Here is a 27,594-nt window from a genome sequence, read left to right as displayed (position 1 = left end):
AACCACTGCGCAGCGGCACTCTTCCAAAATCGTTCAAGGGATTCTATGCGGGTCTATGAGGATCCTAGCATGGGAAGCCCCCAACCCCCCCGGATCGTGCACGGGGCTCGCAGTCTTATCACCTGCTTTAAATCCCGGGATGACTTTAAGGATGTAACAGGGAAGAAGGAGTCACCGGATCCCTCGCTTCAGCAGTCTGCTCAGGAACTCGGAAAATACACATTTGAAATTTAGCAGATAAAAACGGGCAGCGGAATGGAGATTAAATTTTAAACCCAATACCACGCCGGTGTAGGGAAGCATAAATGCCGCAGATACCATGTAATAATAGATTTTTTTTTCTTGCTTCTTCATCTCCATTTTTCCAATGCTAGTGTTTCCAATAGCAAGAGACTGGCTAGGATTCAATCTCTGGGAGTTTTCTGCTCCAAAATCTCCCAGGGAACCTGGCTGGTGGAACAGATGTGGGGGGGGGGGGGGGAGGGGGACAGTTTTTAATTAAGATAACAAACAGAAACAGCGACTTATCTCTCCAGCCTCTTTCGGGGGGCTTTGTAACACGAGAGCCCACAGGCTACTGTTTACCAAAGTCTGTAAAAACACCCAACGAAAAGAGGAAAAATACAATAATAACAAAGGAAAATACCAGGCATATGTCGGATTCGGAAAACAGAACTTTTTATGTATTTGCCCCAGATTTACTGGTTATACAGTATTTCTGGTTTCGAGTGCCAGTTTGCGGAGAAATCTGGAAAAAAGCGAATAATTATATTTCATCAAATCCATTGTAAGATTATGTCTGAGCTATCTTTGGTCATATTGCTTTCATGCAACAAACGGAAAGAATTTTCCCAAATGTTCCAAATTTCTTCAGTGAAAATTTAGTGCCTACACACCTAGAATATGTGAGCTTGACAAATCTAACATCTTTTTTATGTCTTTTTCTCCATTTAAAATCACCCTCTTTCTGAGACCGTATGAGCCTCTTTTGGAAGCTCACACAGAAATGAAAGCTTTTTTTTCTGAAGAAATCGACATGTCCTGCTGATAAGATGGATACAGTATGTTTCCTCTGGGAAAACCATAGCCGGAGTATTACTGTAGGAATGATGTCATTAAATTATTTACAATGACTGCAGTAAAGGACACTAAGGAAACTGCTAGAGTTTCATGCATCTGACTTTTGGAGAGACGTGTGTCTTTTTCCTCGCGGTCGGAGTGACTGTGCTTTCGACTCGAAAAGCACATGTTGCTCAGTGGCAGCGGGGAGAGCAAATCGGTGGAGTCGCGTTGACCCAGTTCTTCTGCGTTTTTAAAGCTTCTCTCATCTCACGAGTGACATTTTGAGTGTCTGCCGCACCAGCCCTGAAAAAAAAAACAAAAAAAACTATATTTATAACTTGCGAGAAGTTTAAGCATATCTATGAAAAGAAAAAAAAAAGGCGAGAGAGATCTGAAAGATCTCTGGATTGTAGATTCTGAAATGTCAGGATGTGTGATTTCTGACAAGGCAGTTATCGGGACTTTGATCTGGTGGGAAATGTGGTGGGAAAACTGACAGGCGGCTTAAAGGTCGGAGTTGGAGGCTCGGCGAAGGAGAAGCCCCTGACGTGTGATCGGACTGGATCGCTCACGAGCCGCATAGCCGAGGCGTGGAGTGCGGGATCCGTGGTCAGACCGCAGCTGCTCTGCATTTGCCAGATTTGCCGTATCTTACTGGGTCCGTGAGCTCAGTTCTACAGTCCCGCCGTTCTCCCAAGTTCTGCTGTCCAGCAACGCAGCATGGCGCCCCAGGCGGCCAGTCCCTCTATCACCCGTAACACAGAAGGTTGCCCTGGTAATAATGAGCCACTGCAGATTTGCCGCCGCCGTTGAAGCCAAAATGCTCGTCTCTTGGTTGGTGTTTTGGTGGTCTGCTGCTGGCGAACCCGTGAGTCCAGGACTGAGAACACTTAGAAATTATTTTAAAAATCCCCCCCCCCATGCCATGACTTGGTAAATTGAGGGGCAGTAAATGTCTGACTTGCTCTGTGGATTACCGACAGAGATGCACCCTCTGGGAGACTTTCAGATTCGCATTGAATTTGCAGCCAAACAGAGTCGTTAAAACAGAGTTTTATTTTGTGCTTTTCTCCAGGTTCAGCCCCTACGAGTGGTATGACGCCCATCCCTGCAACCCCGGCTCGGATGTGGTGGAGAACAACTTCACCCTCCTTAACAGCTTCTGGTTTGGCATCGGCTCCCTGATGCAGCAAGGTACAGCCCACCCCCCACCCCCACCCCCCCCACCCCACCCCACACCCCGCTGCCGCCATGGTTTGACGGGCCGTGTGTCTTTTTTTAAGGTGTCTTGACTGTCAGGAACAAGTAGAGCACAGACTTACATTTGAAAGGACGATGTTGTCACCATTGAGCGCGTGCGGTATAAACGCAGAGGAGGGGATGTGTCAGCGGCCTGTCACCATCTGCGGGGGGGGTTGGGGAGATGGTTACATTTCCCATCCTGAAATAACAACAGCTCAATGTGGAAACGGAGCCTCTGGCACCAGAGGGGACGACATTTGTCATTGAATCGAGGCAGACGGGGCCGGCTGATGTGAGGCGGGCCTCCCTCATGTTCCTCGGCCCACGTTATCCTGCACAGGGCCTCCTTGTTCTGGATGAATCCGTGTCCCGGCTGCCCGTCGGCCCGCCTTGAGCGTCCGAGTCATTATCCGTTTTCCACCTGTCTTTTTCTCAGCGCCTCTGAGCTGCCCGTCCGCCGTTGGTTTGCGCTGCCTGCGGTCTCAGGCTGTTGTCTCACAGTAAGTTCTGTTGCTAGGATGCAGTAGGAAAGGGCGTGGCCACAGCTACCAGGGCAGAGAGTCAGGTGACCAAGGCTTCGTGCCCATCAGCTGCCCTGACTGGGCTTTTTCATACAAGCCCTGCCCATTTTTCATAAAAGCCCTGCCCATGTCTCAGATATACCAGAAGGTTCCAAATTGACATGTGCTGTTCGTTTGTTTTCTTAATCCACTGGTAGGGTTTATTTATTCTCAGGATTAGTAATAGTTATTATCAGTGCCAGTCGAAACCCACGTGTAGCCTTAATCGAGCTTCACCGCCCCCCCCGATAACTGTCTTAGACGGTGCATACGGAGCTGTACGTGTGATGGTTGGTGGCGCCAACATCTTGCTAAGTCAGCGGCCCCTTAGAAGATGGCACCTTGGATGGCCACCTATACAACCTAATGGGTTGACGGCGGGGATGGGGGGGGCATTAGCAAACCAGCCGAGAGTCATTACAACCAACAGACTCCCAACATGGACTGGATACTCTCAAGGAGTTTACAGCTTTTGGATGCTGCCTTCGTTTAGCTAAAGCTAATTAAGGAAGAACATGAAGTTGTCAACTCTTGCCAAAATGCAGAGCTACACTCCCGGTTTCTGCTTGGGTGGGCCAGATTAATTTCAGAGTGGTATATTTCTGCAGCCCATTTAAGGATGAACTATAATAAAATCATCCGATAGCAACGGGTGTCTGTTGTCCTGTTGGTTTTTACTCACTTTTATGTTAAAGTCTCTCAGAGAGGCATTTGAAACGCAAAGGTTCTCCTTGATGATAAAATGAAGTTAATCTGATTGAGGATTTCGCAAAGAAAAATAAAAACAGGCTTGTTTCTTGCACTGCGTTGAAGGATTTCTGATGTGATCGGCTCCTCTCTGCATAATCCTTTCCAAAATGTTGTTTCTCAAGCTGTTATGTAAATGATCACTGTTTCCATCTTAAGAGGTCATGTCTGGCTTGGAAACACCCCCCCACACACCTCAAGTTATGTAAAAATTATAGTTTTTGCATATTAAAATAAAATGTCTTTAAAGTGAAATACTTACTTCCAGCCTGACAGCAGCAGTTAAATATGCTACCTCAGCCTTTAAATCATTCACACATCTTATTATTTAAAAAGTGGTTTTCAGTTGGTCCTTCTCTGCAGGGGATGTGAATTTACTGCCATAAAACGTTGCGTGAGAGATGCGCATCCCAGCGATTGATGACATTCAAAGGTGTGAAATCAGTCATGGCTGTGGACGATACCACCATTTGGCTTTGAGTGGGTTCTGGATTAAGACAAACAGCTATGAGACAAGAATGGACACAGACCACAGGAACATTCTCCAGTCAGTCAAGAAATGTGCTTCTATTTCTGGGAAGTGCCTGGTTTGGCACTGTTCTGCTGTGGCAGACACGTCTGTGCCTTGTGTACACGCCGGTGTTTGTGTGCAGGTGGCCGTGGTCGTGCGAGCGCACGGCAAACACACACCTGTGCACATACACAAACAAATACACACACTCCTGCCAGAAATGAGTGTCAGGGATCCAATAATTTCAAATGAGTGTGTGGGTTGCGCGACTCTGATCCGTCTCTGGTTGTCTCGTTTACGGTTCCTGGTTAGTTCAGTCAGTATTGCTAAAATGTCCTGTTTTGAGAAGGCCTGATGGCTTCCAAAGCTGTGTGTACCTCTTCCTCTTGCAAGAGAGGGTCTCTAGAAGTTTATGACTGGTTAGAGTCATTTTATTTTTACAGGTCAGCCCATATACAGATATTTAGCATGGCTAACAGTGCATGCTCGCAGCTCAGGTGAAGTGTTGTTACTTGCAGAAACCCTGTGGCCTCATTTATATAATTTATGGAAAGAGTCAAAGCTTTTTTTGGGGGTGTAAAATTGCCTGTCAGAGTGTACAAAAGCCTTTCATTTCAGTCTGTGCTAGGTGGGAATCTTCTGTGTCTGTCTCCTTATCGTCCATGATAAAAATGAACAATATGGGTGGCATTTTTTAATGAACCCTTTGTCTGACCAAAAAAAAAAAAAAAAGAGAGAGAGAGAGAATAATTTCCATTTGTTTGCATGGAAGATAGCATGACAGAGACTGATTTATAACATCTAATCAGCGAGCATGTTGTACGGTCCATTTATATTTTCCCGCACCACTAACAGGAAGTCGCTAATGGCTGACACATTCTGGCTGCACGCGGTTTGAAAGTTGCGAGTTCAAAGTTGCTTCACCCGAATTTCATTAGCAGATGCGTATGCTGGAAAATGGACGCTGATACAAAACCGAAGAAAAATTCCACGCAGATAAATCAAAAATAATAACAACGACGGCAGGGCAGTGGTGGCAGCCCTGAGTCCACGGCTAATTTATTTGACTTTTAGCTCATTGCTTCTGCTCACCGTGTGCCACCGACATTCGGCAAATCTGGCACCTTCCTGCCTGTCATGTTTCAATATTTATGTTATGAATCAATTCAAGAACAGGGGGAAAAATATCAGAGAGAGAAGGCGGCTTTCGTTGGGGCCGTTGAGGCCAGGTTCCAGCATAAAAGAAACATTTTGCCTAGAAAATAAAGCGCGATGAGCAGCCAGGCAGAAAGGCAGAACGTCTCACCTGAAGGGCGAAGATCGAAGTGCTTTCAGAAAACAGAACAGAAAGACGCTGATCTGCAGTGAATCCCTTCATCATGATCCCAGGTATTAAATGACGCCCTTTTGAAATGGACTGATGCGGAAACCAACATGGTCTGACAGCAATAACACGGCTTGCTCAGAAGGAAGAAATGGCGTAAATGAGAAAAACTTGAGAGATGGGGTGAATCCACCGGCAAACTCAAAGAAATGCTGAATGTGAACACAGTCCCTTTGCCTTTGAGATAGAGTGGTGCCTTGGTTTGCGAGTATAATTCGTTCTGGAAACGTGCTCGTAATTCAAAGCAGTTGTATATCAAAGTGAAATTTCCCATAAGAAATAATGGAAACTCAGATGATTTGTTCCAAAAATAATCATATAAAAAAGGTTAAAATATAAAGTAAAAATACATAATATAAATTAGCCCTTTGAAAAGAATTGTGCATGGTGTGAGGGAGACGAGAGAGAGAAGAAGAGGAGGGTTATTTTTTAGAATGACTTTCATTATAACTAACGGAATCACTGCTATCTGTTCGCTCACTGGAATCTTTTGCTTTTTGTGCAACTTTAACAAGGAACCTATCCAATGACAGCTGCTTTTGCCTCCTTTTCGATTTTGCGTAAATGTGACATTGCATTGTTGTTAAACAGATTCATCACTCGCACTGCTACGCCCTTATTTGGGTGGTGCTTTTCTACTAAATTTTGAATATACGAGCATGGGAAACGATTACCCACAATCCCACAGCGAGAGACAGAGAAGAACCATCGGCTGAGTTGTGATTGCGTGACAATAGGCAGACAAAGCGTATACGTAATACTCGTATTGTAAGATCTCGCTTGTTTATCAAGTTAAAATTTATTTAAAAAATTTGCTCGTCTCGCAGACCAAGTTACTTGCAATCCAAGGTTTTACTGTACTCTTATTTGGATGAGGCCTGTTGTTTTTGTCAGGGGTTACTTGTGGTTGCTAAGAGAAGGATCAGAAAAGCAGATCTTTCTGCTTTTTGGAAGGCAGTGTGTGGTTCGGCAGAAGGCCACCGATTCCCCTGAGCATGGCTCTTAACCCCCAGTTCCTGGGGGTGCTGAACGCTGGTTCTCAATGTGCAATGACCCCCAAGCTTGCTCTCAAACAAGCTGAAGGAGTCTTTGCGCGTTACGTTCATCGTTTAGCTTCTCCATGCGACGTTATCGATTAGCGAGTGCAGACGCCAGAGGGATGTGATGAATAGCCGCTCTCCGTACGCTAGACGAGTAATTAGGAGCAGACAAATCACCTCAAAGGCAGAAGGTGTCGTTCATACTGAGCTGATGGCCATTTGTACTTGACCCGATCTTGCATTATACCGTCCGGCAAGGTCTCAGCTTGTGTGCTGTCTTTTAATATTAATGATGAGCAGAATCACTCTGCTGAGTGGATATGAAAGCCCTGGATTCGTGTTCTTTCAGGCCTTGGAAGGCTCCTGGAAAACAAATCAATAGCAAGAGTCATTTGAATCCCTCTCAACCTTCAAGAAACAGACTTACCAGTCCTTCAGCTAGCTGCTCAACCACTGACGTGTTCCATCTTCACCCGTGATCCTTTAGCTGGTTTCTTGCATTTTCTCAATGCTCTTATTTCCAGTTAGCTTTTATTGAATAGGTTCTTGCTGTTTTTGTGTCATATTGTACAGTATAACTCTTGCTACAATTCCACTTGCAGCAGTTGCAGCTAGTTCAGCCTAGCTGCAATTATGCCTAATTTCCTCCTAGACAGCTGAATACTTATGTATTATCTTCTAGATACATAATGTAAATGCAAGAGCGGTTTAACACTCAAAATGATGAAAGCATTCAAAAAAATATGTTGCATGATAACCAACATGTTCGAATAAGTTGTCACACAAAACTTTTTAATTGTCAGGACCCTTCTCTTAATTCTCATCTATTAAATGTGCACTCTTACAATCTTAACATTATAGTTCCTTGACAGAAGATGGCACTGCCCATATTTTTATGAAGTTCAGCTCCTGCCATCTCTGCTGTCTGCAGGCTCTGAGCTCATGCCCAAGGCCCTCTCTACACGGATCATTGGAGGGATCTGGTGGTTCTTCACCCTGATCATCATCTCCTCCTACACCGCCAACCTGGCCGCCTTCCTCACCGTCGAGCGTATGGAGTCGCCCGTGGACTCGGTGGACGATCTGGCCAAGCAGACCAAGATAGAGTACGGCGTAGTGCGTGATGGTGCCACCATGACGTTCTTCAAGGTAGACCTCTTTGCTCCTCGCTCATTGACTGCAGCACACTGGGTAACACTTCAGAGATGATTGAACTGTGACCAAGAAAAACTGCAATAATAGCATTTTTCTTTTCAGAATTTTAACATTCATATTTGCTACTTGGGGAAAAAGATTTAACTATGCCATATTGAGTTCTATCTCCAAGATTCTCGTTCCTCTGTGATGTTCCTTATGTTCCTCCAGGCGTATTTTAAAAAATGAATTCCAAAGTTTTTACTAGCAGTAGGATGCCAGGTACCAGTCAGGTGCAGGGTAACCCTGTCATATGATTTGCCTCTTTCTGGTAAAAGTGAAGGCAGTTCATTCCCCTTAAAGAGACTCCATAGATCTTTTATCCGCCTGCTAAAAAGAGCAGAACCATGCGTTTGTAAGACACAGCTGTGGTCTTTTGCCAGTTCCCGACCGGAAAAGGAGGGTGAGGGATAACAAGCTGTTAGCATGGAAAGTGTTTCTGCTCTGTCTCTGCAGTTATGGAACTTTTATTGGATATTTGTCGGGCTTCTCTCACACATTGTGGGAGTTAGCGAGTTTCATAATACAGGCATCATTAATCTGTCCGTGAACATGTGAGATATCACCGCCATTACTGCCCCATTACCTCTTTACCCAATTCCTCCTCCTTTTCACCTCCTCCTCCACATCCTTCCTCTCTTTCATCATCGTCCTTTTTTTTAATCATTGGAGATGTTATTTGTCCTTTTTACACACTGCCTATCATTTTTTTGATGCCGAGGACCTGTTGGAAATCCCAGGTTAATGTGGTGGGGAGGGGGTAGGAGGGGGTGTGCCTGAACAAGACTGTAGTCCAGTGTCAGAATAGAAAAGCAGCTCGCATCACGGGGGGGGGGTTAGGCTTCGGGTGGGAATTTCGTATGAATTAACACCAGCTATTGCAGTCTCCTAACTCCCCCTCTTGACACAATGGGGGACAGCATCTTATCAAAGCAGGTTGCACACAATGACAATTGTTATTGTTATAGATTTTTTTGCCACTTATTCTGCCTGAAGTGAGACGCATGCTAAATAATTGCATTTTATTATCTTCCAGTGCAACTAATCGTTTACCGTAGTAGTTCAAGGTTATAATGACGCAGGGCCTTCTGGGATGTGACCCAATGACCCCTGAGGTCACAGGCAGCTCGTTAATCAGCTACTTTATAAACAGGGGTGCCACGCTGCCCCCCGAATACTAAAGCGCGGACCTGTGATATTTGCACGCGCCTTTCAGCCGGGTTCCGGAATCTCGCTATTCTGTTCGCGAGAAAGCCCCCAAAGAGTAGCCCCCCCCGCCTTCACGTCATTGACGCACTGTAACTGCTCCGGGACTGCCGGAGGGAGACTATCGTGTGCTAACGTGAGGTCAACAACAATGGAGTCAGCCAGACCAAACTAATTTCCGAACGGGCCAATGCCGGCGGCGGCTGCCTAAGGCGAGTTGAGGGCCAAATCAGCAGGTTAACTGGCACAGTTACTGCGGTAATGGGCCGACGTCTCCCGCTTCGCTGGCCGAGCGTGCCCGGGGCGCCCCGTGAGCTCACATCTGAGGACGACTTCCGGCTCTTTGGCCCAGGTGCAGAATTAAAGCCGGGAGAGCGGTGGGGATGTGTCACGGGTCCCTGTACTTCACATCCCTCCCTCTGTACCTAACCCACCCTCCGGTTATGGGCTGAAGCTAGAGAGTAGCAACAGGAAAGGGAGATGTCTTTAAATGTGATTGCAGCTTTTAAAATAAATAAAAAAAAAATCATTAGTTTGGAGAGAGACAGGTGTCAGTAATTACCTCATCAAGCCTGCCTGGGTACGGCTCGTCTGTGCATCTCGTTATCTCTGGGATGGTTAATGAAGACTGCTGATGAGATGGGGGGGGGGGGGTTGACAGAATCTCCCCCTGCAACACTGGGGTGAAGACCGCAGAAACCCTGGTACCTGGACAGATCGAGAGAGAGCGAGAACGAGGTGGATCATCTTCTGGTTGTGTGGTTCAGTCTCTGTGCCTGTGATCGGAAGGTCGGGGGTTCGAGCCCAGCCACACAAGGCCCTAAACCCCCAGCTCTCTGGGTGTCCCAACTGGCTGCGCTTTATAGCCAGCTTGCGCTCATGGAGATCTAGATGGGGGGGAGGTGAAAAGACAGTTTCCCCGCAAAGATCAATAAAAAGCATCAGTTGTTATTATCAAATAGCCCCTTTCAGGGTTTTCTTTCCATTTTGCTTCATTTCTTTAGGTTCCTTCCGCCGCTTCCTGCTTCACTCTCTCCATCCCGCCTCTTTGGCACTCAGATGCCGCCTGTCAGGCCCATTTAACACTGGAACAATGAAGCTCCTCTGAACTCGTTATCAGCCTCCCGTTTCAGATTGGGAGACCCGCCGCCGCCGCCGGCTTCTCCAGAAACCTCCATCTCGCCGCCCCTCTCACTCCCGTGCTCCGCGTCACATTTGAGGCGGTAATAATTTACCATTAGTTAAGGTAAATTCATATCACTCCTTACAAAATGGAAAACAAAATATCTCACAGTCAGACTGACTTAAAACAAAACAAAAAAAAACTCAATTAACCTGAAGCCATTCCTGTCCACAGAAAATAAATGAGTCCTCTCATGCTTTACACAGTGTCATTATGTTCATTGACCCGGCCACATTCAGCTTAAAAAACAAGGAAGAGCTGCAGACACTAAAGCCGCTAACATCTCATAGCACATGTGTATATGTAGCACATATATTGTATATATATCTACCGCACCCTGCTCTTTGCTTTAGACAGAAGTCTATGCCAGTGTTTCGCATTCCGGTCCAGAGTTTTGCTCCCTCACTGTTCCCTAGCAGGAGCTGGGATGGAGCAAAAACGTGGACCGTCTGAGGGGTCCCCAAGGACCGGATTAAGAAACACTGGAATATGAATAGAAAAATGCAAATAACCATAAATGTGTATCTAATGCAGTTGTGTGGCACGGTGACAGTCTGTAGTTCTGCTGCATCACCTCTCCATGGTCCAAAAACATCCCGTCTCCAAATGGCTGTATAGTGTGTGAGTCCTGCACCGGGCTGCCATCCCATTCAGTGCATATCCTACCCTTTGTTTCCTCGAACAGATTCCAAACTCACAGCGTCAGTGTTAGATAAGCGGTTATGGAAGATGAATGGGTATAATATAGCAGAATAACAGGAATTTGTTATTCACAGTATACTGCTTTTGACATTTGTAAGTCGTGCAGTCCGCCTGCGTATTGTTAAGCCCATTTAATCATCAGTCTATATTCTTATTCATGTTCCCCTTGGGCATGGATGTCACATCAGTAATAAGCATGTTAGTATATTACGAAAACATGTATTTTTCATGTTTTTTTTGTTTCTCATGAAGACAGTTTTGTTCAAAGTGATGCAGATATAAGGGTCAAAGAACAGGGTCAGCTGGTGGGGAGCAGGTGGGTTATAAGCCTTACTCAAGGGCCTGACGGTGATGTAATTACTCTGCCAGGTACAGGATTTGGACCCCTGACCTTCCATGCATGGATACAGATAATCGGAGGCTGATGCTTAACCCACTAAGCTATACACTGCGCATAAAGCAACCGTTTCACTGGAATCGACCGATAAAAAGAAATTGCTACAGTTTTAGCTTTTGTTTTTTGATGTAAAACAGTTTTTGAGTAGAATAGGCATAAAATGCAGGTGGTTCTGATGCTATAAATAAGAAATGAAGGTGTTTTCATTTTATTGCTTGTCGATAGTGGCACAGTAGCAGCAGAATCTTCCAGGTAGGTGTCTGGGAAAAAATGTCGTCACTTCGGTTGCGGCTGTATGCTTCCTCCTCAAACAGTCAGACGGAGCCGTACAAAGGAGCAGGCCTGCCTGTTTGCTTTTGTAATTATGTTTCCACAGAAATTAAATGTTTAAATTTTGTCTCTATATAAACACAGCATTACTCCAGTGCCTTTTAATCCCAGATAGAATTTGTGTTGGCTGTCAGTTTTGGTTTATAAATATTTGTCTTTGCATCGGCCCTAACTGCAGGAAAGCATATGAAGTGATTTTGTAATTCGTGTCTAGCCGTCTTACGTTTTATAGCAATGAGTTTATTCGTTATTGGTTGATTTTTCTTTTTTTTTACCCTGAATTTTCATTACCTTGCGTTGCTTCTTCATCATGGGGCTGAAAATGATGTTGGAAATGTTCCAAGTATGGCAGAATGGAGCGGAAATGAAGTTTACTCTCTCGGCGGGGGTCTTCTTATAAGCATTTTTGAAAATCGACCTACAGTAGGTGGGTCGGCGAATGACAAAATGACGTCTGTGATCATATGATCTTGGCGGGCTGACTTTGATTACGGAGGGGGCCTCGTGCACTTCAGTGGAGTTCCATAAGGTACCTCTAAACAGCATGGAAGAGACAGCCAGAGCAGTCAGCCCACCCCGTAGACCTTAAGGGGATCGTGTGCTGACACGCTGCATAACCCGCAAAAGCGGATTTTCTCTAAGCGTGTGGCTGACCTCTTCTTTGGGAAGGGAAGTCATTTGCACATGGGCTGGGCTCTCAATGGGGGTACCTCCTTAACAATGCCCCCCCCTCACATCTTCTTTCAGAAATCCAAGGTCTCCACCTTTGAGAAGATGTGGGCCTTCATGAGCAGCAAGCAGAGCACGGCTCTGGTCAAGTCGAACGAGGAGGGAATCCAGAGGGTGCTAAGCTCTGACTACGCCCTGCTGATGGAGTCCACCACCATAGAGTACGTCACCCGCAGGAACTGCAACCTCTCCCAGGTCGGGGGCACCATCGACAGCAAAGGATATGGCATCGGCACCCCTCTGGGTAAACACTGAGCACGATTAACTGTTCCTACGTTACTACACTGCTGCAATCTGCTGTGTTAAGCTGAAGCTGTCATCACGATCGACTGCATAGCAAAGCATCTGCTTTGACAGCTTGATAAAGCGAAACTGAAAGCAAATGAACACTTATTAAGGACTTAAAGGAGTAAAGACTTATTCAGATCAAACTTCTTCCCATTAGGCTGCAGAAGCTGTGCATGTGCTATTTTCCCTTTGAGTGTTGAGGAGTGTCTGTCATTCTTGGTCTTCTTTAGGTTCCCCGTACAGAGACAAAGTCACCATCGCCATCCTGAGCATCCTGGAAGATGGGCGTCTACACATGATGAAGGAGAAATGGTGGGGCGGGCACGCCTGCTCGGATGACGATCGACGCGATGCCGGGCCAATGGGGATCCAGAACCTGGGCGGGATCTTCATGGTACTGGCAGCGGGATTGGTCCTGTCTGTCTTTGTGGCGATTGGGGAGTTCATCTATAAACTGAGAAAGACTGCAGAGCGGGAGCAGGTGAGTCTCACATACTGGTTCTACTTTCAGACAAAAGATTAAACATGTAATCAAAATAAAAGTGCGAAGAACAATAAACAGAAGTCAGACAGAGGTAATAAAATAGAAATAAAGATATGCAAATAATAAATAAACATAATAGACCATAAATAAGAGGAACATCCAAATGTGTGCTGCGGACAGCTTGAGGTTTGTGCCAATGAACTTATGAAGGCAATCAGAGTATGAAATTCAGCGCCTCTCCGCGGGAGTATATGGTTTATGATGGGGACTGTCCTGGAAGGCAGCCCAGTCTACTGCAGTTTAGTCATACTGTTACGCTGAAGTGCACAGGCATACGGCAAAGGGCAGTGAGTCATGGATTCACCTGAAGGGCATTTTCTGCTCTGTGGCAGTAGGGTGAGCAAACAGACTTGACACAGACCCCCAAAGACACAGGCTGGGGGTAGATTAGGACCCACCCCCCAGCTGTGAAATCACAGTGCACGATATTGGGAGTGTCTTGTGAATCCAAGTCAGAAGCAGCCCGTTTGAAGGGTCTGGGTAGTTTTCATCTTTTCATATTTAGTGACAAATGCAGGCTTATGCGGTTGTTTGACTATGACTCTGAGGCTGAGTAAACTCCCCCCCCCCCCCAACCCAGCACCCTCACGATTCACTGGGGCGAGACATGACATTCCTCGATTCGTCCCACACGTCATTTTGCTGTAAAACTGAGTAACACTAATTTTTATTTTAATTGTCATAATTACAAACTGGAGCATGTAAAATGAATCCTCTGTTAGTGATAACCGATCAGAAAACCATGGCAACAGTGAACGGTGGGCCCATGGGGGTGTTTCAGGGGTGGGGAGTGGGAATTCAGGCTCGGTCCTAAACACAATTCTGCACCCCAGGCCTTTTGTTTGAGTGTGATGCTTGTCGAATTGCAATCTATCCGTGACAAAGCGACAAGCATCAACAAAAACAGTGTGTGTATGTGCGTGTGTCCTAGGGTGTGTGTGTTCTGGTATGTCTATATTCTCATAAGTGTGTGTGTATGTGTGTCTGTCCCAGGGTGTGCTTGTGTCCTGGGGTGTGTTTGTATCCTGGCGTGTGATGACGAGTGTGTGTGTGTGTGTGTGTGTGTATGGATTAGGTTTATATTACATTGTGGGGATCAAAAGTCTCATATTTTGTTTGGTTACTTATGATTAAAGTTAGGGCTGGGTGGGGGTTAAGGTCATCATGTTGGGATTAGAGTGTTCCTCATATAAATCCCCACAGAGTCCCCACAAGGATATAATTATATAATTACAAAGCTGTGTATGTATGTGTGTGTGTGTCCCGGAATGTATCTATATTCTACTGTGTGTTGGTGTGTATATGTGTATATGTTCTGTGATGTGTCTGTAATCTGCAGTATGTTAGTGTGTGTGTGTGTGTGTGTATACTTTGGGATGTGTCCCATACTGTGTGCAGCCTCTGAGGTAATGCACTCACAGGAGTCTCTATGCAGATGCTCGTTGCGTCAGATGGGTCCTCCATACCAGTGGCATCTCCCGCCATGCCGGCGTTTGGTCGCCGGCTGGTCCCTGCTGATCGCCGTCAGGCTGAAGCCGGCATCGTCACGCCCGATGAAAAACAAATTCCGTTTCTCTCCCTCCCAGAGATCCTTCTGCAGCGCCATGGCGGATGAGATCAGGCTGTCGTTCACCTGCGAGCGCCGCGTGAAGCACAAGCCCCAGGCGCCCATGATGATGAAGACGGACGCCGTCATTAACATGCACACCTTCAACGACCGCAGGCTGCCCGGCAAGGACAGCGTGACCTGCAACACCGGCATGACCCCGGTCTTCCCGTGACCGTGGCGTGGTGGAGCAGGGGGCATGGCCGAACAGACAGGAATGGGGTGGGGCTGGGGGGGGGCGGGGGGTCGGGCCAGCCGGAGTGGCGGGAAGCCAGCGGAAACGGCGGCACCGCCGACGTCGAAAAACGAACGAGCCGACAAACCGGACGGAGGGCCTTGGCGGAACGGCGTCGCACCCGGGGTGACGTTTCCATGGCAACCTGCGCTCCGAGAACCAACGCGGAATGCCAGGAATCCCAAGAGGGATGACCGACGCAAAGGACGAAAGGGCATCATTTCAGCGTGGCAATAAGAGAACCACGGATGGGGAAGCGGCCGCGGTCACACATAGCACATGATCCACCGGCGTTAAGGGTCTGGCCATTCATATATTTGTCATTTCCGGAGATGCAGTGGTCCTCTGGCAGGAAAAAAAAAAAAATAATAACCTTTTACCTCAAATCCCGTGCAGACTGATTATTTTCCTGCCCTGAAGGAGTCGCAGATTCAGAAGGTAACAGCGTTTGGAGAGGCGCTAGCTGGAATCGTGGGATAGATATCATCATCACCGGGTTTTTTAACTTTTGCAGAAACTCTACGGCCTGAAAAACTCTGAGGTGTCAACATCATACTGCCAGGAAGCCGCTTCGGCTGCGAGTCTCGGTCTGGCGTTTTTTCTTTCTTTTTTTAGCTGCATGACAGGGTCAATATCATCCTGAGGTTCCAGGGGAAGAATCAAGAAGTCAAGCAACAAACAAGTCAGTTGTGCCATTTGAAATCTTGTTTTTTTTATATATATATATATGATTTAGCTCAGGCTTTTTCATTTATTTGTGTGACGCTAGGTAATTCACCAGGATCACCTTTTATATATTTAGACGGGGGAAAAATGAAGAATTAAGTAACACGGTTACCAAAGATGTCTGCAGAATAGAATCACCTGAGATCCACAAGAACGTCATGAAAATTAGTAAATAAATAATCGTTTAAAATTAAATAGAGTTTCTCAGATACCCTCTGGTATGTGTAAACTATTGTGGTGATGAAAACATTTTCACACACATACAATATTTTTTGTGAAGATTTAAGACATTCTATAAATTATTCTGTTACGTTATTTGGAATTTATTAGCTGTTCTCAAAACAGATTTATTTCCAATGCATTTACGTATTAATTAGGGTCGTTTTTAGGCTGTTAAGTTCTGTAGAAGGTAGACAACAGATTTCTTTAATTGCATAATGTATGTGATGCTAGTAACTATATTTTTGCCATCTTCATTTCTCGTGAAACAAACATTTCCAGATTACACTTCAGGACTGGCTAGCTTGCTAACAGGGAACTGAGACACAGTTAATCACACAGATTCTTCACTAAGATACCAGATCGGATGCTTATATCTGGTGTTTTCTCTCGATTCTGTAATAGACTTGACTTATTCTGTCTTTCCTGTTGCTCTTATTCTGTCCTCTCCATTGTTCTAAAACAATCATTGTTCCCCGTTCTCCTCTTCCTCCACTTATTTAAGGTGTCATACGCCCCCCCCCCCCCCACAAATCCTGCTTTCTCCACCATTTGCTTGAGTTCCTCGTCTGCCTGTCGGCCCTGTGTCCCACTAGCTGCCACACCCCTACCAGCAGGGCACAAGAAAGCCAGTGTTCCAGCCCCTGGAGCCCCAGCAGTTGGCAAACAAATTCAGATTTAATGGAAAGTGACTTTGGCCTAATTCGAAGGCCCCCGCCCCCATTACCCACAGTTCTGACTGTATTACCAACAACGGCAGGATTACCTTGAAAGAGGAACCAATACAGAATACAAAACGATATTTCACTGGACGAAACAGGTTTTGTACAAAAAAAAAAATCCTGCATGTTGTTTTGCCATAAGGTGTCTGTTTTTGTGACTTGAGCTGGCTGCACACCTCGTTAACATCGTTAGAGACGCCCCCCCCCCCCCCCCCCATAATATGGGACATCTGTTTAGTTAAAAAGTTCCATGATCATACACGCGATTGGTTAGATTGATTACTCAGTAGCCTGCAGCTGAGCTGTAGTTCACAGTTTATGCCCTGTCTGTTGTGACGCATCCTGTCCTTGTGTCACATGACCTAGGACATCTCAGCTTTGCCGTTAAACCCGTCATTCCTATAGAGCTCTGACAGGATGCTGGGTGCAGTGCCATCTGGATCGATGGTCGTAAAGGCAGATTCCTGTCTAGCCCCTCCTTCTGTGAACCTTATTGTAAGGGAGTAGGGGACATTGAACATGACTGGCTCTGTATGTGCCGGGAAAGCTCTGCAGTGGTGCCCATGAGATATGATCCGTCCCCGTTTGACATTGAGACTGTAGCCCAGAGGTCTCAAACTGAAATGGCCCAGGCACCTCTTCAGCTCAAGCAGGCCACCGCTAAACAGTCCGCACGACAATGGGAATTTGTCGACAATGGGAGGTGGCGATGGTATAATTCGCCATGGTGCCGGCAAATTTTACAGCCGTTGATTAGTGAAATGACATATTGTTGTTATTTTTCAGTGGAGAACAATCGATTGATCAGTGATCCAGTTTTAATAATGATTCCGAAACGCGGCACTTTATGGACAGAACCGTCTAGCGGGCTGGTACTTTGAGAGCCCTGCAGTAGCGTTTCCACAGTCTGGTGTGAGACTCTCGGCCTTCTTGTGCCTAACTTTCTGTAAATACACGCAGACCGCTGCTAAACGTCAACATCGAGGCCCCGTCTTGCTGGCTGCCTGTTTTGCCTGCAGTCATCTTGGTGGTGGTGGTGGGGGTGGTGGTGGTGGTGCTATTTGAGAGGAAACGCGGCCCTTTTCCATTATAGTTATGCTCCCTTTCCTGATGCTGTGTTCTGGTGTATTGCTACAGGTGCTAAATGTGCCATAGAGGTGCCTGACTGGATACCTTCAAGGTCGGGCTACTGAAACAAGTACGATTTTGTACTGGAATTCCATTTTTTTTGTAGTATTTTTGTTTTTAGGCAAATACTGTATGTTAGTGACCCATTTTCAAAACACATTTGTTAAAATACCATTATATGGATATTGTTAAATTCAGTGTAATTTAAACACGCACTCTGGTATTTAAAAGATGAAAGCAAGACAGCTAAATTGTATTTTAATAAATGATTCTTTTTTTTCCTGCTTCATTCCTCGAGAAATATGTGTGCTCACAAAGTTCTGTTTTTCATTCATTGTGACTATCTCTCCACTAATGAGTGTACGGCATAGTTTAGTCTGTACAACAGATTGTGCACACTGCCTCCCCACCTCCCCCCACGTCGTCTTCATTGTCTGAATGGGCAGCTGGACCCCCCCCCCCCCCCTCCCTCCTCTGAATCACCCCCTACTCCAGACATGGCAGGATGTGGGGAAAAAGGACAATTCATTTCATTTTTATATTTTTTACATTAAATGTATTTATAAAAGGTGTATATATTTGCATTCCCAAAATCATAAAAGTAACAAAATGAAGGAAAATAATTTCCCCCTCCAGTCCTGATACTGGATAGCACTTGGTTGCTAACTGCTAATGCTGGAGCACGAACCAGCAGGCTGTCAGAACAGAGAGGCTGGTTTGGAGCCGATCTTATCTAGATGGTTCCGATGGATGCCTCAAAATCTCAAAATCTGCAGGCTCGACTTCCCTGACTAAATTCAGCCGTAAGATCTGTACCCGATTTGTAGAGATGTGAATAATTAAAATTTATACCCAAAAGAGTCACAGAAATAGACATTTAGTTTGGTTATATAAATTGAATTACTCTTACGTACAGAGCATAAAACATCTATTTTATAGTGAACTATGTATACTCCTATTTTATAAATCATGTGAAATAATAAAGGAAAGATAGACCAGCTTATAATATGAATGATGCCCAGTAGACTGAGGCCCAGTCGAAAATGGCTGAGGAGAAACAAGGTTTGTTTTATTTATTTCTTTTCTGTTGGGTTGTCTGCTTTATCGTTTGTCAAAAATAAAATAAATCGATGAATATATATTTGGTGACGACCAGGGTTCTCTGAGTGGAAATGCAGGATTTATATGAATATAGTTTTTTGTAATGTTTTGTAACAATTTTGTTTTCCTAGTAACTGTATGTGTTACGAGCTGATCACCCTTAGACTAATTGATATTATATTAAACGAAAAAAAAAAACATGCAAAAAGGGAACAAAAATAAATATAGAAGGTATTGAATTATTTTCTTTTTAACACTGTGAATAATTCAATTGTACAGTTTGCTGTATGGGTAATATGGTTTTAAAGTTTTAAATAAAAAAATAATAAAATGTTTTTTTTTTCAGTGATTCGTGCTGAAATTCATTTTACGTGTCAGAGATGTTATGTTATAATTATTCATCTTACTGGGCTTGTGAGGATTAACAGCCCACAGATTTAGTCTGTGTATTTTTAGTGCTTCTTGAGCAGGCAGTCAAAAGGATTCCCAATCAAGCAGTCACTGATTGTATCACTTAATGAAGGGCCCAGCTGGGGCCCTTAATGTCAATAACGCATTTAATCAAGTAACTGACACTTAGCGAGCGTGACGGCCCCCCGGCTCCGGACTACCAGCTACTATTCTTAGCCTGGCTTCTGCGTGACTGTTTAGCTAATAAACTGTACTGTACCAGGATTCGGGGTGTAGTAATGTATGTCACCAGGGTAAAAATACAAAAATACATGCAGAATCCCTTCTGGGACTTCGACCCTACAGCTAATGCTTGTTACTCCTGCTATGGGTAATCGGCATCAAAGCGGAGTCTAGAGAGCTTGGGTGAAGTGCTGGGGTCACCATGCTGGCTGACTTCCACCACTCTGGGGCACATTTCCAGCCCCTGAGCTGGCCGTAGCTAGCAGTTTATGCCCTGAAAAGTGCCCCCACGTGAACCTCTGACTGCAGAAATAGTGAACTTAAAAGGCCTTTGAGAGTGAGGTGGCTAGCAGGGAGCCTGAAGGAGAGATTGTTTGCCCAGTGGTATCTCTGGCTTCTTCCAATCATAATTTAGTCCTGAATGGGCTGGGGAGGGTGCAGATGCAGGCACAGTTTCTGCTGAGCTGCTCTTGGGTATGGATTGATATTATTCTAGCCTTTTTTCCATTTCAACCGCAAATAAATGCAGTCAGTCTAGACCAATGGTATGTTTTTTTTATGTAACTCCTTAATTAGGCCACTAATTAGAGGACTGATTGGCTGATGAGTCCTCATACCTTGGTTTGAACAGCTGACCAAAAAGTTACCCCAAAAACCTGCAGAAACACTGGCCTTTTGAGGATAAGACTGACCACCTCTGGTCTAGACCCTCAGCTCAGTTTGCCTTTTGTACTTTTGTGGTAGGTAGTCTAGAGCAGGGGTTCACAACTCCCAGTCTGGTTTCGGGTTATGGGGAGGGGTTGGTCAATTTCTAAAAATAAACTATACATTTTAAAGCTACATGTCTTTTTTTCTTCATGTGTCCAGACTGCATCTGAAAATAATGCCTGTCTATGGTCAACAAAAGGATGGGAATGGAGGCTTCGTCTTTCAGGAGATCCTCTGTGGTCTGTCAACCCTCCCTTCTAGGACAGAGGACCTTCTACCTGATTCTACCTTAGCCTGCTGGTGCTCAGGTGCCAAGGCCACTGAGATAAGGCCATTCTGCACCCCCATGAAAGGTGGAACAGGCTCTGGAAGGGATGGTGCGTTATTAAACCAATGGGTGGATTTGGAGATATCTGAGCCTAATGCATAACAAGCATCTATCGTGTCTTGTTTGCCCATGTTGTGCTGAGTTACAACGGCATTCATGTTTCTGGGATAAGTCACAGGCTGTTAACTAGTGAGTACAAGGACTCGGGATGAAGAAGGTTTGGCGACTGGACAGAACACCTCAGTCTATGGCCCGGGCAGCCCTGAAGGAGACACCGAAATATACCGGGCAGCCATTTGCTGCGGACCCAGCCTGCTGGAGGAGACCCTCTCTGCCCCCAATCCACTTAATGAAATTCATGGGTTATGACCACGCTAATAGAAGCTTACAGAAGCCGAGGAAAATGCATGTACTGGAAATATCTCATTCAATTTAGGCTATCATAGGCGTGAATCCAGCCTCAGGAGGTGAGCTGCACATTTCTGCTTGTCCAGTTGAGGACGAAAATGGGCGGCTGTATTTCACAAATTCGCCACTGAAACATGCCCCCCCCCCTCCTTGCATGGTTTTATCCAACCCCCTGGTTTGGGAGTCCTGTCACGCCTTATTCACAACTAATTAGGCCTTAATTACTCCAGAGTGTGCAGCAGGGTAAAGGCTTATGATGAGAGGGCAGCAGGTTTAAATCCCAGGGCAGGTTCTGCTTTTGTACCCTTGAGTACTTATCCTGAATAATGTAATACTAAGACGAATAATAATGGCTATTAATCCCTAAAATTATATTGCTTTGAAAGAGTGCTTGCCAAAAAGTAGCTAATTTTGGGCAACTGGGCCTTATTTGGCAATATTTTTGGCTTTCCTCTAGCTGGTCATATGTTTGTTTATGTATCTTTGTATATGTTTATCCATCTTACCACTGACCCTGAATAGGAGGGGTGGGGCTGGGGGGTGGGGCCTATCCCAGGTAGTATAGGGTGCAAGGAAGAAAGAAACGTTTAGCAGGACTTACAGTGTCTTTGGAGAATCTGTGACATTTCCGTAATCGAGAGAAATTATAGAAAAAGTAAAAATTTTCGCACTTCCCCATTCTGCTGACTCACTGTTGCCATTGCACTGAAGCCCATGAGGGGGTTGTGTTTGTGGGTCAGGCTTGGAATGATCAGGACCAGCTTCCAGAGCAAATGATTCCAGCCAGCAGACATGCAGCTGGAGTGAAGGATGACGGACAGGGAAAGGGAGAGGGGCAGAGGTCACTCAGGAACGATCAAAGGCAAAATATCTTCTTCTCAGCATCATATAGTCATCTTACACTGTATTACACTATATGATCCATGGTCCCCCCCCATGACAGCATATCATACTGGGCCCCCAACCTGTACAGCCCCTCTCACGTCTCTTGGAGGGAGACCCCCACAACAGCCCACATCAAGCACTGGGGACCTACGCCATTGCTGTTCTTGTCATTTTTGGATTCTGTTCTTAACAATACTTTTTAATTGTATGATTATTATTATGGGGGCGGCATGGTGGTGCAGTGGTTAGCACTGTTGCCTCACACCTCCGGGACCCGGGTTCGAGTCTCCGCCTGGGTCACATGTGTGTGGAGTTTGCATGTTCTCCCCATGTCGTCGTGCGGTTTCCTCCGGGTACTCCGGTTTCCCCTCACAGTCAAAAAAACATGCTGAGGCTAAATGGACTTGCTAAATTGCCCGTAGGTGTGTGTGTGCGTGAATGGTGTGTGAGTGTGCCCTGCGATGGGCTGGCCCCCCATCCTGGGTTGTTCTCTGCCATGTGCCCATTGCTTCTGGGACCCAGTAGGATAAGCGGTTTGGAAAATGGATGGATTATTATTATTATTGTTATTTTTTGTTTGTCTTTGCAAATTATCCTGTATTTTTGCACATTACAGTACCCTTTTTGCACATTACAGTACCCTTTTTGCACCCTTTTTACATGCTTTGCACATGCATACTCACTTTAGTTACATCCCTCATCTCTTTCTATTTTACCTTTTCGTTTTTTCAACTTGTATTGTACTTTAATTGCATTATACTGTATTTTTGTATTACATTGTATTCCTTATTCTTGCTGTATTTAAGCACGGTGACAGCGATGTCTTGGCCTGACTTTCCCCTCTTTATGGTGCCCCTGCGTGAGTTATATGCTAAAATGAAATTACAATCTCATTCGTCCCAGTGCAAGAAACAGTGATAAATGGAAGATAATTAGGAATATGAAAGACACTTCAACACTGACAATCCGACAATTTGAACATGACATACTGTACTGAGACAGGGACGTAGACAGGAAAATAAAAGCAAAAATAAGAATTTAAACATTATATACACAGTTGTGCAAATTATATAGACAGTTGTGCAAATTTCCAATGAATTGCGTTGACTGGAATGTGCAAACATATATTTTATTAAATATTTATGAATGCGCAGTGACAGAGTTTTCTGTTACGGCACTACAGTTTTTCCGTCACAGTATAACATCACAGTATAATGCAAAGATTAGAATAAGGGGGGTCAAGTGAAAAACAGGAGAAACGCAGGAAGTGGAGGGGCAGTTGTCACTCGGCTCGGCTGGCCGGGCCGCAGCATCGCAAGGTTTGTGGAGGTGAGCCAGGCTGGTAATTTAGGCAACAGTCACGCAGTAAATAGGTCAGAGAGCTCCCTGGCTAGAAGAACCAAACGGCACACTTTTAAGTGCTTATTAACTGCTTAATTTATAGCTGCATGTCCTCTTTTAAGGAGTGTTTTTATGCTTGAAGAAATGTGTTGATAAACATGTCTTTAATCGTGTACTTCAAGCATAAGACCCATCTGAGAATGGCAGGATCTTATTCATTAATTTACCTTTTTATAATTGCAACATTTTTTTCTTGTTTTCACACTGTTAAAATCAGACAAAAAACATCTTTAAATGATAGCTACTGTTACAGTGGGGGAAGGAAATGCTTCATGCTTTGGCTAAAAGCTGAATAAACAAGCAAAATAATTATTTATTACAACTCATTATACTGTTAAGTGTGTTCACAAATAATCCTGTTTGCCAGGGTAAAACAGTTTGAAAAATAACAAAAAAAAAACAAACCTAAAAGTGTATGATGCTGGGTGTAAACGTAGGAGTACACAGCTCACACTTAGAGTGTGGAAGTCTGGAATAATGTGCTAAATGTATTTACTTATTTTGAGAGCTTGGGCGTGTTTGGGAAGTCAGGTGACCTGGGTGTTCATTTTGATTGGTTCCACCTGCCTCTCCTTTTGCATATTATTTAAAGTGGCGTGCTTTGGCCCAGTTACCCCAGTTCTGGTCTCCACGTGGGCCATAAGTTTGCCGGTTCCCCTTACTGCCTGCTGAAATTGTATCTCAGTTTTCAGTGCTGAAATCATCCCGGCACCAGGACTCCTGCAATCTGTTACTCCCTGTCCTATCCCAGCATCACCTGCTTCTGTAAGTCAGAAGGGACTCTAACAATGTCTAGTCCATGAGGTGGTTGTGCGACACACTCAGCCAGTGAACGACTTCTCAGTGAGTTTCTTAAGGCTATTATTACTAACAGTATGTATGTAGATCAGTTACAGTTTTAAATCACTGTGATTGCCATAGCTCATCTCACACACCCCATATGTACACTATATACTGATTCTGGTAGGAATGTATGTAGCACAGAACCTATTTCAGAGACACCAAGAGCTGAAATGCAGTCTTATTCACCTGTGCAGTGCTCTGGCTGTTTAATAGAAGCATCATGTACAGCAGTACCCTCGTTAACCCGGAAAGCAGGAGGTGAAGGTGTTACATCTTACAGCAGGAAGTGAAGCTGTTATGTCTTACTGCAGGAAGTAGAGGTGTTTGGTCTCACAGCAGGAAGTGAAGGTGTTACGTCTTACAGCAGAAAGTGAAGCTGTTATGTCTTACTGCAGGAAGTAGAGGTGTTTGGTCCCACAGAAGAAAGTGAAGGTGTTTCCTCTTACAGCAGAAAGTAGAGGTGTTTGATCTCACAGCAGGAAGTGAAGGTGTTTGGTCTCACAGCAGGAAGTGAAGGTGTTTGATCTCACAGCAGGAAGTGAAGGTGTTTGATCTCACAGCAGGAAGTGAAGGTGTTTGATCTCACAGCAGGAAGTGAAGGTGTTTGGTCTCACAGCAGAAAGTGAAGGTGTTACGTCTTACAGCAGGAAATAAAGGTCTTAGGTCTTACAGCAGGAAGTGAAGGTGTTTGGTCCCACAGCAGAAAGTGAAGGTGTTTGGTTTTACAGCAGGAAGTGAAGGTGTTTGGTCTTACAGCAGGAAGTGAAGGTGTTTGGTCTCACAGCAGGAAATGAAGGTGTTTGGTCTTACAGCAGGAAGTGAAGGTGTTTGGTCTCACAGCAGGAAATGAAGGTGTTTGGTCTTACAGCAGGAATTGAAGGTGTTTGGTCTCACAGCAAAAAGTGATGGTGTTTGTTCTCACAGCAGGAAGTGAAGGTGTTTGGTCTCACAGCAGAAAGTGAAGGTGTTTGGTCTTACAGCAGGAAGTGAAGGTGTTTGGTCTTACAGCAGGAAGTGAAGGTGTTTGGTCTTACAGCAGGAAGTGAAGGTGTTTGGTCTCACAGCAGGAAGTGAAGGTGTTTGGAAACAGATCTGAAAACTGTAACTGTCAGGTCTGAGTAACTTATTCTATGATAGTGATTCCTGTAAATTTTGTATGAGAGAGGAAATCAGGTTGTGAAACACGGAAGGCCTGGTTTCAAAAGCAGTCAATCACACGGACTTTTAGCCAACCACTTGATTGCTTAAATCAACCATTCCTCAACTGCACTCACTACTCACCGAGACCCCGCCTCTCCCACCCCCGTCTCAAATCCTCATTTGTCTCAACATCATTAAAACTTATGTTATATTACACATTGTGTTTCACTAGTTCTAAATTCATTAGTGGGTATTTCGCTATGCTACAGTGGAAAGTTCCATAAAAATTGCTAGTCAAAGAAATGGGTCTGTGAGGCTTAGCAGTCCTCATTTATTCTCATCCTTTTCAAGCCGTAGTAAAATTCAGCAGGAAAAGGATTTACCTTTCAAGGACTCTTAGCTTTTATTATCAGTAATCAGTTCAATCTCCAGTCTCCCGATAAACAAACGGCACTGGAGAGGACCTGGTCCTTCAGGTGGCCCCGAGCAGTATCACAAATAATCTAGCAGATGAATTTTTAAGAACATGAGGCGCTGAACCAGTTTACATTTTAGCTGTATGCTATTATCCTCACAACAATATGTTTCTTCTATGTCATTTTAGGATTTCCAGTTTGGTGTTGCATTGCTTGGTTGTCCAGCCTGACCGATCTGGTAAGAAGATCCGTCTGTGAGGCAGGGGATCCTTTACATGGTGAACTCTTTCAAAGTGGTCTGGATCTAAAGGAAGGCTTTTAGCTCTCTCTGAAGACTGGTACCACCTTGACCCAGTTCGTGAAAGGCTCCGACGCGCACAAGGACATGTCTCTGCATGTCGTCTGCTGTTCTCCTCCTGACAATGCCCCCCCATTGGCACCGTCAAGCTCAGGCGCCGCTCAGATTTCCGCAGCGCAGGCCATGTCAGGAACCGGGCGGTCCTAAATAAAATATGAAGTACAGAGGATCAGCAGCAAGATGTTGATATTGTCTGCTATGCTTGGATAGGAATATTGCTAATTTAGAGAGCAGAAGGGAGCGAAGCAGGGGTGGGGGGTGAGTGATAACACCCCCCAGATAACATTAGTAACGTTGAATTATTGATAGATGTGTAATTGCGGCATTTTGACTGGGTGCCAGGAAATGTTCGTTCTTCATTCCGTATTCCACCCATTTAATCAGTCCGAAATGGCATGTATTGCTTTTCTGTTGAGAGAAACCATATGTTTCATGCGTATAAATGAATATCTTACATGGCTACCCCAAACCCCCCACCCCCGCCACAGTCAGAACGCCATACCGCCAGCCGTATCTTTTCATGTCTCCCTGGAGACCTGAGACCCTTAGAGAGGATTAAACCGGGAAAAGTTGGCAGATGTAATTAGGAGCTTGGGGTGTGAGATGTCCACCTTTGACCTTTGACCCTAAAGACCATTTGTCTTGCATGACAGGATGAGAAATGGGGGGGGGGGGGGTGAAACATGGTTTCATCCATCTGCCATTTTTACGCAAACTGTTCCCCCCATAATCACTTTATTTCTCTGCATAAAAGGCAAAATTTCACTTGCGCCATAGAAAGCGTTGGTTACATTGTGGCCGGTGGTGCTTTGCGTTGGTGTGGCTTTGGGTGGCATTTCTGAAATGATTGGCAGGGCAGCTGGAGGTCAGAGGGGGGCATGGGTGATGAACTGCCGCTGACTCTGTAGTTACGAGATTTATTACCCTCTCGTAAGCTGTGAGGCTGGGATTGCAGTGATTTTTTTTATACAAAAAAGCCTGAGTGAGATTTTTTATCTTTCCGTTTAATGAGTGATAAGATTTAACTGAAGGTTCTTTCATGGTGCATCGCAATGAGCAGAGAGCGATCCTCTCCGAGACAGACGCGGTATAACCTCCCCTGATTTCAAAGCCGGTAGGTTAAGCAAATAGATGTGATTCATTAAAAGTGTGATTTACATTCTGAAAACAAGCATGTGTCAAAGGCTAACGTCTGCTCTGTGTGTGTTTATGCCTGTGCGTGTGATACTGTATGTTTCCTGCAAGTACTGTCATGCTGTCCATGTCCGATATGTTGTTTTTCCATGAGACAAGACCAAACAAGGATAAAGTAGGCTGGAATGATTTATTCATGCTCTACACCCAAAGCACCAGGACGAAGACACATGGCCTGAAGCTGATAAAATTAAGAAAAATAGCGGCAGTCGCAAGGTTAAGCTAGCTGCCGTAGCTCGGACTAATCCCATGTCTTAGGATCTAAATAGCTTCAGATATAACAGTAATAAATAACGTATTAGCTCAGTTAAAAGAAGCCCAAATAGCCTGCTCGCTGGGATTTAAAATTTTAATTCAAATTAAACAGCACAGCAAGAATTTTAAGGGACTGCAAACAAGAACACATTTCAGAATGCAGATCCCA

At 45.0% G+C, this 27,594-nt stretch overlaps 1 protein-coding gene across 1 annotated transcript in view; it reads left to right on the top strand.

Annotated features, from left to right (window-relative positions):
- grik3 (glutamate ionotropic receptor kainate type subunit 3) overlaps window positions 1-14,942 on the top strand; it is an 83,255-nt gene extending 68,313 nt beyond the window's left edge. The window contains 5 exon segments of the mRNA XM_049024937.1: window positions 2,138-2,256; window positions 7,478-7,695; window positions 12,306-12,531; window positions 12,806-13,056; window positions 14,706-14,942. Of these exon segments, the coding sequence (XP_048880894.1) occupies window positions 2,138-2,256; window positions 7,478-7,695; window positions 12,306-12,531; window positions 12,806-13,056; window positions 14,706-14,900 (1,009 nt within the window). The 3' untranslated portion in view covers window positions 14,901-14,942.
- Window positions 14,943-27,594: the final 12,652 nt, after the last annotated feature.

The sequence above is a fragment of the Brienomyrus brachyistius genome, chromosome 9, assembly GCF_023856365.1.
Source record: "Brienomyrus brachyistius isolate T26 chromosome 9, BBRACH_0.4, whole genome shotgun sequence".
Classification (NCBI taxonomy): Eukaryota; Metazoa; Chordata; class Actinopteri; order Osteoglossiformes; family Mormyridae; genus Brienomyrus; species Brienomyrus brachyistius.
The sequence above is the reverse complement of the archived record's forward strand: the minus strand, read 5'-3'. Positions and strand labels throughout refer to the sequence as shown.